This window comes from Accipiter gentilis, chromosome 12 (genome assembly GCF_929443795.1).
Source record: "Accipiter gentilis chromosome 12, bAccGen1.1, whole genome shotgun sequence".
Classification (NCBI taxonomy): domain Eukaryota; kingdom Metazoa; phylum Chordata; class Aves; order Accipitriformes; family Accipitridae; genus Astur; species Astur gentilis.
This window is the reverse complement of record NC_064891.1, coordinates 32008108-32025507: the sequence shown is the minus strand read 5'-3', so window position 1 is coordinate 32025507 and position 17400 is coordinate 32008108. Positions and strand designations below refer to the sequence as shown.

At 43.2% G+C, this 17400-nt stretch overlaps 1 protein-coding gene across 1 annotated transcript in view; it reads left to right on the top strand.

Annotated features, from left to right (window-relative positions):
* The first annotated feature begins 591 nt into the window (after nucleotides 1-591).
* The window catches only part of MCUB (mitochondrial calcium uniporter dominant negative subunit beta), a 53483-nt gene continuing 36674 nt past the window's right edge, over nucleotides 592-17400 (top strand). The window contains exon 1 of the mRNA XM_049814788.1: nucleotides 592-818. Within this exon, the coding sequence (XP_049670745.1) occupies nucleotides 708-818 (111 nt within the window). The 5' untranslated portion in view covers nucleotides 592-707. The remainder of the gene's footprint in view (nucleotides 819-17400) is intronic.

The following is a 17400-nucleotide window of genomic DNA, read 5'->3' as shown; positions in this document are numbered from 1 at the left end:
CCTTGCTAATTGCTCCACTGCTATAAACAGAACTTTCTTGTAAAATAACGAACTCCAAGAGTGTTTTTCTTTTGTGCTTTGCTGTTCATTTCAGCGCTACCAGAATACGTTTAATCCACCGAAACGGGGGGGGGGGGGGGGAGCGATAGTCCTGCTCCTCAAAAAAGGCAACGCTCGGCTACAGCAAAGGCAGGCGTTCGGGTAAGACAGAAAGTTAGGACTGCCTTTCTCCCACTTATAAATACAGTTACTGAGCTTCGGTTTCAGCTGCAAGAGAAGAAAGACGCAGGAGAAGGGGAGCTAGCACCTGCCTACAACGGGCGGTGGGTTGTGGCCGGCTGGGCCAGGCCGAGGGCCCCGCGGAGCCGCCCCCTCGCCTCCCGCTCACCCTTTCTCCCAGCCGGGCACCGAGCGGTCGGGCCGACACCCCCGCGCACCCGCTGCCACCTCCGGGGATCGCCCCGTCAAGCGGGACGGGACGGGGAGGGGGGGGGGGGGGGCGGCAGCGGCCCAGCCCAGTCCCTCAGCGGGAAGGGGAAGAGGAAAAACAGAGAAAACCACGCCGGCCGCCGGAGGCGACGCCCTCCGCCTGGGCTCGCCCACGCCCGGCGTGGCAGCCAGCGCCACCCGAGCCGAGGGGCAGCGGAGCGCACTCGGAGGCGGCCCGGTCCCCGCCGGAGGAGAAGGAGGAGAGGGGTTCCAGGACGATGCTGGCGGGGCTGGGGCGGGCGGTGCGGAGCGGCTGGCCGCCGGCCAAGCGGCAGCCCCCGGTGCTGCTGGGCGGCCGGGATGGCCGCCCGCCGCCCTCAGCGCCTCAGGTAAGACGGCGAGCGGCGCAGCGGGCCGGCGTCGCGAAGAGTCGGAGCTCCCCCAGCGCGGCTGCTGGCGCCTCGCCCGTCTTCCCCTCAGCTGGGCGGCGAGGCTCCCCGGCCGCCCCCGGGGCCGCCCTGAGGCGCGGAGGGACGAAACTTGAGGGAAGTTGAGCAGCTGCGCGGCCGTTACCCCGGCCGGGCCGGAGCCGGAGGGGCTCCGGGGGCACCTCAGCGGGGCCGTCCCGCCGCTTGCTGCCTCCCTCCCCCGGCGCCTGGGTCGGGGTGAGGCTGCGGGACGGGCCCCCCGGGGCGTCGCTGCCTGGAGAGAGGCGCGGGGCGGAGCCGCTGTAACGGCCGCGGGAGGCGGTTTGGGGACGGCCCTGAGGTACGGAGCGGCCGGGCCGGGCCGCGGGGGCCGGGGCCTCGCTGCCGGGGGCCTCCGTCCTCACAACTCGGGGAGTTGTCTGTCTCTCGGGCGTCGTGTCGCGTCTCCGACGCCGAGCTGGTTGGAGAGGAATAGGTGGACCACAGGCTGCGGTTGTAAAGTGCGAGAAATAAAATGGGAGTGCAAAAAAAAAAAAAAAAAAAGAAAAAGTTTTCCTTACAGGCTGTCGTGGAGCTGCCTTACGCATGCGGTAATAATGAAGTCCATCTGCCTCTGAGCTTCTCTTGGCTTTAAGGAGTCTTGGAGGTCCTGCGAGTAGGAAGGAGGAAGGGAAACACGAAGGCACAATGACTTTAAAAATAAAGATCTGATGGGACGTAGGAAAGTGCGGTTATAGAGACCTGAGCGACCGCCTGCTGGGAGAGGAGACGGTTTAATCCTTGATTATTTTTAATAACAGAGATGCTCTGTGGGCTTGCAAACATTGCTGGGATGAATCACGACGAAGCCCCGTCCCTGCGTTGCTGGCCCATCCATAGCAAGGCAGTGGCTGGGCGTGTGGTGGCATCCACAGAAGGAAGCCCAGAGCGCTCTGTCCGGAGCGGCTTCCACAACCCAACTCTCGAATCCTGCCGTGGCAGTTGGAGTTGAGGAGCTGTGCGGAACGAACTCTACTTGTTGCTAAGAGTTTTTGCACAAACTATTCAAAACCCCGTTTACAAATTCCATGGTATCGATTTGCCCCACCGCTGTTAAGGTGCCTGGCCCTTCTTTGCTTTGTGCTGCGTGTATGTGAGGACATTTAAGAAGGGAATTTAAGATAAATGTTGGCTTAGCCTCTTTAATCTTCTGAGGTTCAAATGCGGTGTGATAAAAACATCTTGCACCTCGCTGAGAGCATTTATGCTGTGATTCAGCACACACTGATACTACATATTCAGTTTGTCACCTCTAACTTCTCCAGGGTGCTGCTTTGCAGACAAGCTTCGTGCTTTTCTAAGGCTCTAAAATGAGACTGAAAGCTGATAAAGCTTCAGGAAGAGACACCAAAAAGTAGAGGAGGAGGAGGAAAAGCTCTTGCTTTATGGCAGCACTGCCAAGAAAGAGCAGAAAAATGGTCAGCCCTGTTACTTTGTGGGATGGAACATGACAGTGATGTGACTCGGGAATTAAATTCTTGCACCGAATAGGTTAGGGAGAGGGGTGTTGTAATGTTGAGTAAAATTCTAATTGGGAAAAATGCAAGACTTTTTTTTATTTCTTAAGTGGAAAATTTTTGAATAAATTAATATAAAATGCTTTTTACATATGCAATCCATAGTTCTACTTTTTCTACAGAGTTGCTAGCGTGGTAGATAATGAAGCGTGTTTACTGATTTCCCCCCTTCCTGCTTTCATCTTTGGGTACCTTTCAATTTTTTTTTACTATGTGTCTGCAGAACAGTTCAGGCAGTTAAAATATTTGTTCTTGTAAACATTAAATGAATGGCCTGTAGCTGTAATTTCGGCCTAGTGAAAATAAAACATTTCCCAATTGTTATTGCAGTTGTTTAGCTCTTTAGATTTCGATGTAATGCAGAACTTCAGATTACCTACGTCTCGTCCAATGCAAATGCTGTTGTGATGATTTGATTTTTTTTTCACCAGTATTTTCTGTATATTTTTTTTTTTTCATTATTATTGCTGTTGTGTATTGCTAGCTCTGCTGCTTGCCATTGCTATTTGGGTGAACAAATATTTTGCCTCTAGCTCTGGAAGGAAAGGTTGGAGTGCTTGTGCAGGGCTGAGGAAAGAAGGGATCAGTCGCTTGTTGCCATTGCACTTGGTGTGGTCTAGTGCCATCGCAGGCCACATTCAGCAGTTTGTTCCGTACTGTGTTCGGTGGCGGGAATCGGTTCACCCAAATACCTTTTGGGGCCTTGACTGTAGGTTTCCATTTGTAAAGCTGGAGGTGATACTTCAGTGGCTGCGCAGGGTTGTAGTACATGTACTTAGTCATCACACGCTGTGAGATGTTGAAGTATTACTGTGTTGATGGGCAGGTGTGTAAGTACACAGTGTATTTGTGTGCTGTACCGACTAATAAATGCACTGCTCTGGGGACAAACGAACCATTATTGCAATGGCTAATTTGCTGTAATTTTTCTGTAAAAGCAGGGATTGCTGTCCTGAAGAGCTGTATCCTTAATTGTTAGCTTCTCGGCTCCGCTTTTAGACAAAGTCCACAACTCTTCTGATGGCTATGATTAGCTGCTTTGCCTTCAGAGCAATGCGTATACAAATTTTGGACAGTTTTTTGTTATGTGTGGGTTTTTGTATTAGGGTTTTTTTTTAAGTGGCTAGTGCTTAGGCAGACGCTTAGTTTTTCAAACTAGGTGAAGCATGTTACATTGCATTCTTTGGACAGGCTTTCTTATGACACATAATTTTGTTCCTGAAAGGGTGCAGTTCATTTTGCTAGCATACCAGATTTGTAATGCTGCAGTTATTTTGCATGTGGTGAAACCTAAAGGTTGCCAGCTCTTTCGCTTCCTCTTCACTTGCACGTTTTAACTCCCGCCGCTCTTACTGAGAGGAATGCCCTGCTTGCACAGCTGTCCAGGAGGAAGAGCTCCTCTCACCATATCACAGTGGAGAACAGATGTGTTAATGCAGAATCAAAGCTTAAAATTGCTGGGTTTTTTTGTATATTCATAAACCTTCTAAGCCAGGAAACATTGAAGGGACTGGATTTAGGTTTGTTTTTTGTTTTTTTGGTTTTTGGTTTTTTTTTTAAGATGATCATAGTTAGTTTCTCTGTAGTGCTGAATCTGACTGATCTAAAATTGTGTTGCTTTTAAGGCCATTCGTGTATGTGAGATTCCCAGTTTAGCCCATGCTGTGGAGATCCGTACCAGCATGCCTACATCACTTGGGATGGGTGGCTACTGTGGAAAATGAAGCCTGGGTTATGCAGTTTCTCTTAGCTTAGAACCCAGTTTCTTTGCAGTTGTGCAGCCCTGTTCTTGCTTTGAATGAGTGAGGGAACTAAAATGGGAAAACTTTATTTTTTTCAAAATGTGAGTTTAACATCATTAATTCAGAATGCATTCCATTTTTGTGTGCAAAGTTCTCTTAAAATTGTGCCTTTGGAATACATTGGCGAGGGGAAAGATTGTGTGTAAGCTGACAAGATCAAATTGCAAAGGCTTCTGTGAAAAACATTACGGATTTGTTTTCTTCCTCGATTAGGATATCGCATATGCTTGTTGCCGAGGGGAATTTTCTTCTTAGTTGCAAATTGCAGCCAGTACGAGAGTCATTGGTTTTGTTTATCTGCAAAAAGCAGAGTAGAGAGGGTGGTTTTTTTTTTGTCAGTTCCCAGTGTCATCCATATCTGTCAAAAATGTTTCTTTTCATGCTTTCAGCTGATAAGTTGTTGACTACCCTGTTCTTCAGACTGGTGTGAGCTTTTTTCCTGTCCTTCCTGTTATTTTTTATAATTATTCTTACTCCCAAATGACCATAATGATCCCACAACTATACCTATCCAGTTTGTCCTTATAGTCTTACAAGCAAAGATCTAAATATGTCCCAATAGCCACAGAATAATTTGGAAATGTGTTTTTTTTTCATTTGGGTTTTTGTTTTGCCCCTTTTTCTTTTGCACGTGCTCTGCTGTAGGGATTTCTAAGATAGTCTGTCAAAGCAGGAACCCCAGAACATCCAGTGCAGCTACAGAGAAGTGAATTATCATTGTGCAGCTGAATATTTCCCATAAATGTGGTTTAAGCCCCTGGTTTGTATTTTTAGCCTATTCAGGTCCTTTGGAAATTGAGATCTAATTGGAGCCAAGAACGGGGAGTAATTTGTGGCTGCTGGGCCTGTTTTCCCCCATCTTTCCTTCCTGTTGAAAGCCTTGCACAACAAAAGTTAGCTTGTTGATCCAGGTCTTGTTTTCTAAACAGAAACCTTATGCTTATATTGGCGTATGTCAACAAAAACGTGCAACCCACTAAACTGTTTATGGAAGTACTGTTCACTCTTACAAATACAAATTTATAAATGCCTTAAAAAAGCCATTTAGAAGATCTCCGGCGCTTGCTGTAGGAATGCTTGTCTCAGCAAGTTTGTTTATTTGCCTTTGATACTGCATCTATGCCAGAATAACAGAATGGCATTGGGAATGGCTGCTAGCCATTTGCTGTAGTCTCTTCTCATCTGGCAGCTGGGAGATGGCTACGTTTTCTCTGATAAATACACTTGTAGGGAGAGATGTGATACATAGCACAGACATTCATCATCCTTTGTACTTCTACACATACTCTCATATACCGCTCTTCTGCGTCTTCTCTCTCAGGTACAGATGCTGTAGTAACTCAGTGGGTTGTGAGATTTTATTGTATGTGCATGTATAATTACCTGCAATACACTTATTTCCTTAGAGGTTTAGGAAATTTCTAATCACCAGCCTCACTCAGTGTTTGAAACTGGCATCAACAGTGTAACTTGCCAAAATTGTCGGTGTTTTTTTCCAACAGGGCAGTTGACAGGAAAGCAGCAAATTGGAATGTGTAGATCAAATCAGCTCTCCTTGCACAGAATATTAGCGTGCTTTTTTGCCTACTCTGAGTAAGTGTCAGTAGATGCATGTCTTTGGTGTTGTGTGAATACAGCAATTTCTAAGAAAGGAAATGAAAACTAGCTCCTGCAAGGCTGGAAAAAGGGTGCAGTCGTGCTCTTCAGGATCACAGGCTTCAAGAAGTTGGAGCTTGTGTGCTAAGTAGAGGCTGTGTGGTACTGCAGAAAATGTAAAGAAACCCTAAAACTGAAATGCTGATCTAACATTACTATCTATAGCAGAATGTCTTTTTAGCAAACTTCCCAAAGAGCTTTCTCAGATGTGATATAGGAGTAATAGGCTCCCAAAGGTTGGGAAGTACCTTACTCCAAATATGTGCAACAGGCTTATCATAAAGGCAAATAAAAATTTACATAACTTCCTGTTGATAATCGTAGCAACATTATTTATTTATTTTATACGTTTTTTTAATTTGGAACGGGGATAGGAATACCACGAAGTGATACCTGTATTGGGTTCTTCATGGTTAATAAAGCAGACAACACAAAATGATGCTGTGATTTCATTTGAAGTGGATGCCGTGGTCATACCAACAGTGCTGTAAGTGTGAGTCATTTTTTTTGTTGTTACTCATGAGATGAAGAACATCTAAGTCTGGAACTGTTCCTTCGAGCACTCTGGGTAGGGCCTTTACTCTCAGTTTTCGTGTACCTGTAAGAAGACTAATACTAAGCCTCTAGAGGATGCCTGAGAAAATTGCTTTGCAAGTATTTTAGGTGATCTGAAGGTTTACCACAAATCACTGAAGTGTTGAGTATTTAATGCAGTTTACAAACCTAGTGCATGTTTTAATATGTGTCTCTTCTGATGATGGTTTGTTGGTTTTTTTTTTCTTTTTAAATTTTTGTGTTTTAAAATAATGTTTTAAAGCTTTTAGGGCAAAAATGTAGATCCTATTCTAGAGCTTATTATATCTTAATGTCTGAGGGGGTGGGAGAAAAAGGAAAGGGAAATACAGATTTTATTTGTTTGTTTGTGTTTTGTGTTTTGTTTTCTTGTGGTGAGGACTTCACCTTCTGAAGTCCCTCTTACACAGTAAGATTTTTGGCATCAGAGAGGAAGCAAACAGTACACCTGTTCTTAACGTCTAGTTAAACATTAAAATCTTGATTTCTCCACTTCCCCTTGAGGGGGAATGAGCTGAAGGAAAATGAATGGAATGGCTGGGCTTGAGCTAGGCTTGCTTTCTCTAGGATCATGTTCGCCCTGACGGCATACTTGCAAGTCAGCAGCAAAGGTGAATTTCTGATTGGGTTGCTTATTGGCAGAGGGGTTCCTACAGCCAGGTGAGAAGGCAGCAAGCTGTTCTGAGCCCAGGGGTGTTTCACAGTCACTTCTGGGCCTTGTTATGATATGATGTTAATTAAATGTCTGTTAAAGGCATGTAACACCAGCTCTTGCTCTGGGTTGTCTTTTCTTTTTTGCTCTTTCCCAGAAAGATGAAAGGGAGAGACAGGTTCTTTGTGTTGCTGCCTTGTCCTCTGTTTTGCTGTCAGGATATTGAGTAATGACTTGGTGATCAGGTTTGCGTGGGGGAAGAGGTGGCTTTTTATAAGGTCACTTCTGCCACTCTTATGACCGCTTGCTGTGTTGTTTCTGGTATCCCAAGCTAATCTGAGGAGCTTGATGAACAATTAAATTAAGCTATTTGTTCTGTGAACTTGCATAGGGAGGCAAGGAGGAGGACAGTTTTCAGGCCTGCAAGTTATTTGCTGTGACTTTTCCCATCCTCAGCTGACTCATGAGTCCTGGATCATCTTGAAATTGCATCCAGTGTAGGTATTCTTACATGCCATCCCCAATAGACTTTGTGTTTGCCAGGCCCACTGCTCTTTAATTCTTGCGATATGTGGAGGGTGTCTCAGTCTATAAAAGTACTGCTGTGCACCCATTTGTAACTGATGCAGCATATGAGGAATCTGTGGTGTGATCGTGGTGAGGATAGAGGGCTTACAGGGAATGCTTGACCCAAAGTCCATGATCCCCAATTGCTGGGAAAGTGCGGATCTAGACTCTGAAGGTCAGGTCCATCACTAGTAAAATAAATCCCTCATGTTAGAATGACTCTATTTACTGTAACACAATAGCTGAAGAAGAGAATAGAAGTTAAAAATGAACATTGTTTGGCTGCCTGCCTACTAAAGATGGTAACTTTTGTAGTCCATACACTAATTTTCCTTCATCCAAGGGGGTCTGGCCGGGGTAAGTGGCCTACTATGTGCAGAACTGCCAGGTGTCAGCAATGCATAAACAAATAGCTTTGTGCTTCTGTGATGACGACTGGCAAGCACAACCTCCCCTTACTGGTGAGGAAACATTCAGTGCTCCCTCAGACTGAAATGGAAAAAAGATGGTTACTGTAAAAAATGGGAAATTTATACCTTTTAAAGGCTGCATTTATCACAATGAGCACAGGCAGTGCATCTTCAAAAGGACAGAAAAATTGAGTACATTATACACAGGCAAGATATAATTTACTTTTTTTTTTACTTCAGAAACAATTTTGAAGCAATTATCTTCACATTTACTGTCTGGTCATTTTAGATCAACATTACTTCAGTCCTCACATTCTAGTCAGATGCAAAGAAATAAATTGTCTTCTCTTAAGAAATGTTTTGTTTATCTGCAAAGTAGGCAGCGATTTCATCTTGCCAGTATCTCCCCATTGGTACTTAAAAATATAGTAAGAGACCACAAAGTTGATTTAGAGATCACAAAAGCATCTTTCGATGTCTTGTATGTTTGCCAGCGTGGAGGAAAAATTCCATTGCTCTTCTTCCTGGCAACTCGGTTTATTGTAGGGACATCACTTTGGTCAGAGTGCCATGATGGGGAAAAGATGAGTGCTCCCTATGTACAGAGCAGTTGCCTGTTTTACCTGAAGCGCTTATACCATACTGTTCAGAGAACAAGGCTCCTACGGTTTTGTTTGAAGTTTCTTTTTTCTAGGGCATGACCTGACCTTCTCTGTACCTTCTCATGCAAACTATTCGGTATTTATATTCCATACTTGCTTTTTGAACCAGCCTCTCTCTGCACACCTGTGAACACATTCCATCGTGCTATCTGTGGAAGAAAGACTCTTTATAAAACATATCCCTCACCTTTATGTGTTTGTTGTAAGTAGAAGTATAAAGGTGCCAGGCCCTTGAGCCGCGGCAGCATCTACGCTCCTGAGGACCTCTGTGGCCCCAGCTGCTCCTCGTCCGGCCCCTCTAGGTTGGAGTCCCTCAGGTGAGACCCGGTCACCGCAGGGTTCCTGGTCCAAGGAGCAAACCCAGCACAAACGTGGGTTTGCAGCTGGGGTGCCTCTGAGGGTTGCGGTGATGGGGGCAGAGGGAGGGTTGGTGTGGCGGTGGGGGAACCGCCAGGCTGAGCTAGGTAGAGGCTGGGTGCTGAAGCGATGATCAGCCGGCAGTGGGGCAGAGATTTGGGCTAGCCAGGGGTATGGGGTTGAATAAGTGTGTTGGCAGATAATCAAGTTTTAAGTTAACTGCAAGAAATTAAGATGGTTTAAACTGTCTAGAAGTGTTTGAGAAGATGGCAAACCCACTGCATAACCACAAAGTAGTTCAGCTTCCTTTTCTGCAGGTACTGTCTCTGCCTTGCCCTTTACAAGGAAAGAAGCTGAAAGAAGTGTTTGCAAACACTAACGTGAAAACAATTACAAAAGTATAACCCCAGTGGAAGAAATACATCTATAATAAAATAAATACTATGTGAGAATTTGAAGTTAATGGTCTTGCTCTCCAAGACTAGCAATTCTGAATCATCTGAGCGTTGGAAGTCAAGGATCTTGATCAGGGGCTCAGGTAAATACTTGATGTTGTTAACGTAGATAAAATAGTTCAAACTTAAAGGCAGTCATCTTTCACAACTATATCATAAGGGCTGTGTATCTGATTTGTACATCTTACGTGTTTTAGGTAGAACGGATAGCTTTGAAATGGCAAGATTAGGAGTTTATGTTAGCTTCTCGGTGGATCAGCTTCAATTTACCGGCCCTTTCCCTGCCCTCTCCCTGCAGCTTTTCAGAATTTTAAAATTCCAGATAAAACTACCAGGAAGTTGTTAACAACTCACCAGCTTTTTAAAAGACAGCAACAGTTTTTAAAGCTTACACTGAGCTCATGAATCGACAGAACCGAGGGAGATGGAATTCCTCCGCTTTGTAAATAATACTGCTTTTTCAGAGCACTACCCATGCTAATATTTTTAACTAAAGGCAGGAAGTCTCTTAATTTGGGGAGGGAGGGAATTGGAGACACAGCAATTAGTGATCTTGAGCAGTCTGTTTTCTTCTGCTGCCAGAGGCGAGAGGGTGAGCGTGTCTCTTCTGCTTTCCTCTCTTTTCATTTGGTTGCTGGACGGCCCCGAACTATGTTTAAACAGGAAAACTGAATCGAGTCATTGGAGCTCTTTTGTGAGGGGCTTTTGTGCTTAGTAACTAAATGCCATGATTCGACCCTACCCTGTATCTGTGTTAGATGGGACTTTGGTTTTAGTTTACACGTTCCCTTTTAATCTTACATGCTGCTAGTGCCTTGCCAAAGGCTGCTTTTAAATGAGTCCTGATTATTCAGGCATCATGTTACTTGTGTTTGTGGCACACCTTTTGGCACTTTGCTTGTTGGTTTGGAAAAGTTTTGGAAGCCATAATGTGTTCCCTGTAATATCCCAAAGCGTAAGCCTTGCTAAAGGTGCAACACAAGGATACTGTGAAGGTTCAGAATGGAGAGGTTCCAGGGTTTTTGCCCTCGGATGACTTGGGAGATGACCTGCTGCAGGATGAGTTGCAATTCCTTTAAACCAAGAAAAGTCTAATAAAAATCTTGAGACAAGATTCCTGCCAGAATGTATTCCCAGACATTAGCACCACAGCAGTATCTTTTATCTTGCAGTCAATTCTGACTGGTACAGTTTCTCGACTAGCTGCAGTGGCTTTCAGTCAAAAGCAGTTTCTTGTAAGGCAGGTGACACTATTTTTTGCAGAGCTGGATCTAGTCCCAATTTAATGTGCAGGCACTGAAATTTCTGCACTGAGTTTTCTACCACATTTTTCTCATTTTAATCCGTTGTTTGTGAGAGCATTCCCCAGTATTCTTTATTGTAGTAATTTTAAATAGCATTATTTATCTGAAGCCATAAAGTTTTACATTCTATAGGATATGAAACTATAGGTTATATTTAGGTCTGTGTGCTTTAGTTAGAAGCCAAAGTTATGTACTCGGTGTTTGTAGCCTTTCTTATGTAATAAAATCAGGCATGCTTAGAAGATTGCAGTTTGAAGGTTGAAGTTTCAGGCTTGGTCTTGCAGTGCCCTGTGACTGTAAGCACACTGGAAATGTGACTGAGCTGGAGTAATTTAAAGAGACGTCAAATAGCGCAGGCCCTAAAATTGAATTATAGCTGTTAAACCATGCGTGCTCCTTGGAGTACTGACCCCAGACTGTTCTTCATAGCAGTGGAAGTGTAACGTGAGTATATTTTGCTATAGATCAGACCCTGACACAACTTCAGTCTGCACAAACCATCATACTGGTGCCATTCTTCAGCATTTCATAATGCTGCACATACTGTAGCTTGCTTCCTTATGAGTTGGTTACCTTTCCTTCTGCAATGGCCGTGTTGCTTTTTGTTGTGAACATGGATGTAACTGTCTTTGGGGATTCCCCTGAGGCAGCAGATGAAAGCCGTAATCTCCCTGACACTCGGATATAAATACAGTTTTGGCTTGTTGGGAGGCAAGATCTTATAACCGTGCACTCTACTGCTAACAGCTGTAGCACATCTTGTCTTACTTGGCATTAACTATCAGTAGTTAATAGTTTTCCTTATGTGTTACAAAAGCTTTTGTGCAAGTTATTAGTATTCATAACTAATGCAAGAAGTAACTGCATAAAGTAACATAATAAGGTAGATACTATCAGAAGTTATTAACAGGCTTAAACAAAAATGCTGATGTTGATTATTCATATGCTGCTAAAAATTTTGAATATCGTGTAACACTTAGAATTCAAACCCTTAGATACTGCTGTTGGCCTTTGTGATATTCCTTATAGTTTCTAGATTTTGGATGAGGTTCTGCAATGGTGGGTCAGCCTGTTCTGTAATCCCATGACTCAAGGACTTGAGCGTTCAGAAAAATACACAACACCGCATGGCTGCAGTCAAACCAGCAGGATCTTGTAGAAGAAGCTAGCAGCAGTGTGTGCTGGCTCACAGGTCAGCGTATGCTCCTATGGCACAGGCTAATCTTATCTGCAAGCATGTAAGAGAAAAATAATGTACTTCCGTGACACAGATTTGAAATACTCCATATGCACAAGCAATACAAAGTTCTGGGAGTCGCCATCATAAAAAATAGTCAACCAGCAGCTATTCCTAGACTTGGAGCTGACTGGGGAACCATCTTCTCTGCTGTTTATTTTATTTGTAGCCAAACTCAAAACTGGGATGGGAGGTCACACGTACATTTAAATCAGGTGGTGGCTGGTGTCGGAGGGGCTCCCTTGCTGCTGTTAGGACACACTGGTGTGTGTCATTTAAAATGACATGGTTGAACCCCAACAGCACATATTCAGAGGGAGGGAAATGTTGAACAACATTTAAAGGCAATGGTGAAAGCTCAAACTATCAATATTTAGTGGGCAGTTTGTCTACATTGTTACTGGTTTGCTGTAGTGTGCTCTGCCTGGTGTAACGTGCGCTCTGGGGTATTTATATCCCCTTGTCGGTTCAGAGCTATTCAGGCTATCCCTTTTTGTTTAATAGTATTAATTAATTCCTCTGGTTAAATTTGAGTAGTTTGCATGTTGCTTCAGAGGCTTCAGCTGCAACAGGTAAATATGGCAGATGGTAGGTTTTTAGTTGAACTTCAATCATCTTATTCTGAGAGTGAAAGAAAATGAAGATATGGGGGAAACAACCTACAGAGACTGATCAGTCTCTTTATACTCTGTGTAGCCCCAAAACAAGTGAGAAAAGAGGTTTTTCAGTACGTTTATTAATCCATATCAAATCCTTGCTCCTGTAACTGGCACACTGAAAAAGCATATTGCGGCAAAACGTGGTGGCGTCAAAAAGATTGTGTCTGTATTTTCTTCTGTACTTTCTTCCAGGATGACACATTGCAAACATGGTTATGAGTCTCTATTGCTCATTTGTTGTTGATTGTGTATTTTTTCTAATTTGCTAGACTTTTAATAAGCCATTGCTGAAAAAATTCAGACACTATTTTGCACTCCAGGGAAACTCTCGTTGTGTCCTAAAGGTTTTTGTTACAAGCTACTGCAGCTTCTCCAAACTGCAGTTTTCTTAAGAAGATCCAAGTTTTATAATGTGAGAAAGATTTACAAGAATCCTTTTATTGTGCATTTGTGGGGAGCTCAGCTCAACTCCCACTGTCTTTCTTCCTGACAACAAAGCAACAGACAGTGTGAGAGCATGGCTGATCCCATTTTCTCTATTTCGGTAAAGAGGATGATGAGTTGATAGTCCTGGGTATCTGCATTTCATATTGCAGATGGTCTTGGATGCGGATTGGGCTCTGTGGGCATGATTATTCTTTTTACTGCAGCTCTTTGAGTGGGCTGCTATATCCAGCAAACACTGTCCATATGGAGAGACTAGCTGGGATCCTGGAAGCAGCGTGTAGCTGCTCAGTGTGTTGGTGTACCTGGACCAGAAAGCCCTTCTGTGTTGTGCGGTGTGCATCTAGCGTGCACCTTCTCATCGGGTCGGGAAGAGAGTACTGGTGCCAGAACTTGTTTCAGGCTCTTGCTTCAGGATGCAGCTTTTTGTCTGAGTGTCAAATTCACAAGGTAACACAAAACAAAAAATTCCTTAACCAAAGTAGGTTATAGGGTACAAAGACTTTTTCCCTCTGTATTTCTAGCAATGAATGTCCTTTGTGTCCACTTCAGTCACTTGACAGCAAGCAGTCCTTGAATATTTTGTGTGTGTGTGTGTGTATTTTTTTTAATGTCATAACTTCTCGGGAACATTAGGCACTTATTTTCTAAACAAAATACTAGGGTTTTGTGTATTTACCTTGCATTGGGATTTGAGCCTTTGAGATGGATTTGAATAGTGTTTTTTTCCCAAGCTCTTTCATAGTCAAGAGGATAATACATTCTTTCATAAAAACTGAGATTCTTATCCTGTAGACAAGCAATTATAGAAGATCTGAAAAAAACCAGCAAAAGGATTTGGAGCGTGTGCATGTCTGAGTAGCTGATGGATATGTTTTGCTGTGTGGGGTTGGACTTTTTTAATTTGGTTTTTTTTTTTTTTTTTTTTAACTTAATCAGCAGTATTGACCTAAGTTAAAGATTGACTTGACTGAATGTGAAGGGTGTTGTTTTGGAAAGGAATGGGTTTCAGCATCAAATTGATTTTTCCAAACAAAGGAAGTCTGATTATTGCCTTGATAATGTTTCAGGTATTTTATGTCAAAAGTATTTTTTGCTCTCATTCAAAAAATAAAAATACTTTCAATTTTAGTGCTCAGCCTCTCCTACATAATGAAGGAATCGGTTAAACTGTACTAGCATGGTTTAACATAAAGTAGCTTGAGCAGGCATTGTTTTGCTAGTAGAATTTACAAACTCTGCTTGAATTAAGAAAGATGTACCAGTCAAAGCACTACTTTTGCTGGTATAGCTCCATCTGCAGTAGGAATTCTGCCTTTTGAAACTTGTAACGAGCAGGGATTTTTCCAGCCAAAGTCCTAAAGTTGGTGAAAGCCAAGGAACTGGAGTTAATCCTAGTTCAAGATCTTTGTAGGCAAAAGAATCAGTGTAATTATTTACCTGTCTTCCATGTATGAGATGTTTCTATACTGAGAGGCTTTGTTGGTATAACTATACTACAAATCTTTTTTTGTGGACACTTTGACAAACAGCAGATGTAATATTTATAACCACAGTTTTTGAATTTAACTTACAGCAGTTACTAATCTGCTGTTTTCTGTTTACTTTGAAAGTTCTAAGCTTAAAATACTTAGAATAGCATGCTATCATAATATTAATATACTTACACATTTAATTTAGGGTAGGGTATTTAAAATAATAAGAAATATGAAAGAATATGAGGAGCGATGCTCTGATAAACATACAGGGAAGTCTCAATATGTAGCTGTGTAATTGCCACTAGATTTTGCTGTTGATTGATCATTTTCTATATTGTAGCTGATAGCTTTGATAATTAATGAGGAAGAATAGTTGAGGGTTTTTTTCTACTAGACACTTCAGAGCCAGTAGTAGTAGCTAAAGGACTTCCATAGATATATATCCCATGTCTTTGTCAAGATGTTTTCTGATGATAGCTGTATCAGTAAGCTCCTTCTAAAGTTGACAATGCCTTAGCAGAGCTAATGTGAAAACATTTTAAAAATATGTAACTCCATCTTTAAGATCTTGATTATAGTGAGACAAGAGTTAAATCCAGTGTTGAGCCAGCTGGACACTAACCACATCTATCCAGCGACACCATGAATCAAGGTGAGCAGCTTGTCAAGAACATGTCAGATTGTCGTCTTCTTTGCTAAAGCACAGCTTAAGCATGCTGATAGGAAGCAAGATGCTGCCAGCCAGTTAATTGGTGATACCTTGCCTCTAAGTGAGGCAGCAACTCTCAGTTTCTGTTCAGCGTAGAGCTCTGCGGGAGTCAGGAGCTGGGAGCTGATGACTCTCAAGACACTGGGACGCCGGCCCCGTGCCAGCCTGGCAGCATGGTCGTCAGCATTAGACATAGTGCATCTTTTTGCACCAGCACCATGGGATGCTGATCCCTCCTTTGTAGAAAGGACAGAGGCCAAACTGGAAGCAGTTTTTTCTCGCTTACTGCCAAATGCAACATAATCATCTGTTTTGTTGCTACTAATGCTGAAGTAAATTTAACTCATGCTAATAAAATGCCTGCCAACTGAGTCCTGTGTTCTTAGTGGAATACAGAAGTAAAACAGCCGGTGTCATAATGAGATCTGTGGCTTGCTATGGATCTGAAGGTATATTTGGGAGCACAGTCCTGGCATTACTCTTCTAATGGTGCTGGTGACAGTTGAGCTGGAGTTACAGAAACAATGTTCTAAATTCTCATTAAAAAAACCATTTCTTCTGCTGAAAACGGTCTAACTGGAGGGTTTTGCTGCAAATCAGAGGTATGAATGAAAGCTGCTTTGTCCTATCTTTGCAATGGCATCTAAAAGACATAAAAAGAAATTGCAACGTTGCTTGGACCCACAGATGAGTCCAGAACTGCACTTCACATTGGCCCTTTGGATTTGGTGCCTTGGTAGCATTTTAGTCAATATGAATATACTTGATTTTCTTAGCAAATAGATTTACAGATTGGGACCCTGTAACTCCACCTCTTGGGATTTTTAAGTAGTGCCTGTTCTTTTCTGCGAGCTGCTCCAGTGATCCCCATTCAGTTTTGAATGCTGACAGGAGGAGCAGAGCTTTAGAGGATTCAGCTGACTGTTTTTGCTAGGGAGATCTGAACCTGCCAGATACTGTAAGTATAATTTTAACAAGTTTAGGACATAAGAAAAGAGGAGAAGAAGAGGGAGAAGTGATAGTTGTAACTGCAGCCACTCCCTCCTTCAAACTCCCCAGGGAAGGAGATGCCTAGGTGCTGTAGTCCTTGCTGTGTGTAGGTCTGGGCACTCACTCTCTGTCTGGAATAGACAGTGGCCAGGACTCATCTTGCATCCTCAGAAGGGTGCAATAAATTTGGGCTGCTCTACACTTGCTGCTGACCTTTCCCTGTAGCTTCTGGGGCCTGGAATTGGCTGATGAATTTGTCCATGTCTGTCCTTCCCCACCCTGGTCTACACCCAGCTGGAGAACAGTTGATCCATAGCTGTGAAATACCACCCCTCTGTCTCCTCCCAATAATTTTAGAGACTAAGAATCATTGTCCCCCTCTGCTAATAGTTGAGAAAAGAGCAAGTTTTTCTAATCTGTGAAGCTGAAGCTCATAAAGCAACAAGTGTAGTACAAACATTCAGATAATTCCTTATCTGAACAGGTAAGAGGAGTGACTGAAGTTCATCTCAGATTAAATGCTGTTGTAATCTGTTAGTAGGATCCGTTCATATCCCAGGGGAGGAGTACACTTACGTTGCTAAATATGATACGCTATCAGCTTCAGGCCATAGGGGAAGTTGAAAGCATGATGCTGAAGTAAAATTAAGGAGAATCAAGCTGAGAAGTATGTTGGCATGATTCTAGTAGTTAAATATTTACCAGGAGCAGGCGGCTCTTAGAGTCTCATTTCTCTTCAACCATCGGTATAATAAGGTAATAAATCATGCATAGATCGTAGTTCTCTGGGGAAATGGCTGCAAAGGGTCCTGCTTCTTGACCAAGGACAATTAATATCCGGTTCCTTTAAAAAAAAGAAACTAGAATATATTGATTATTTGTTGAGAGTCCCTGGAAAACAGTTTCAGCTTGAGCTGTAGAGTTGGTGTAGCACCGTGTAAGGGAGTATTCTGCCTCGAGTTCACTTCTGCGAGTATTGAAGACGGGTGCTGGCTGTGAAAGGGTGGCTGTTACAGTGGACATGAATTTAGT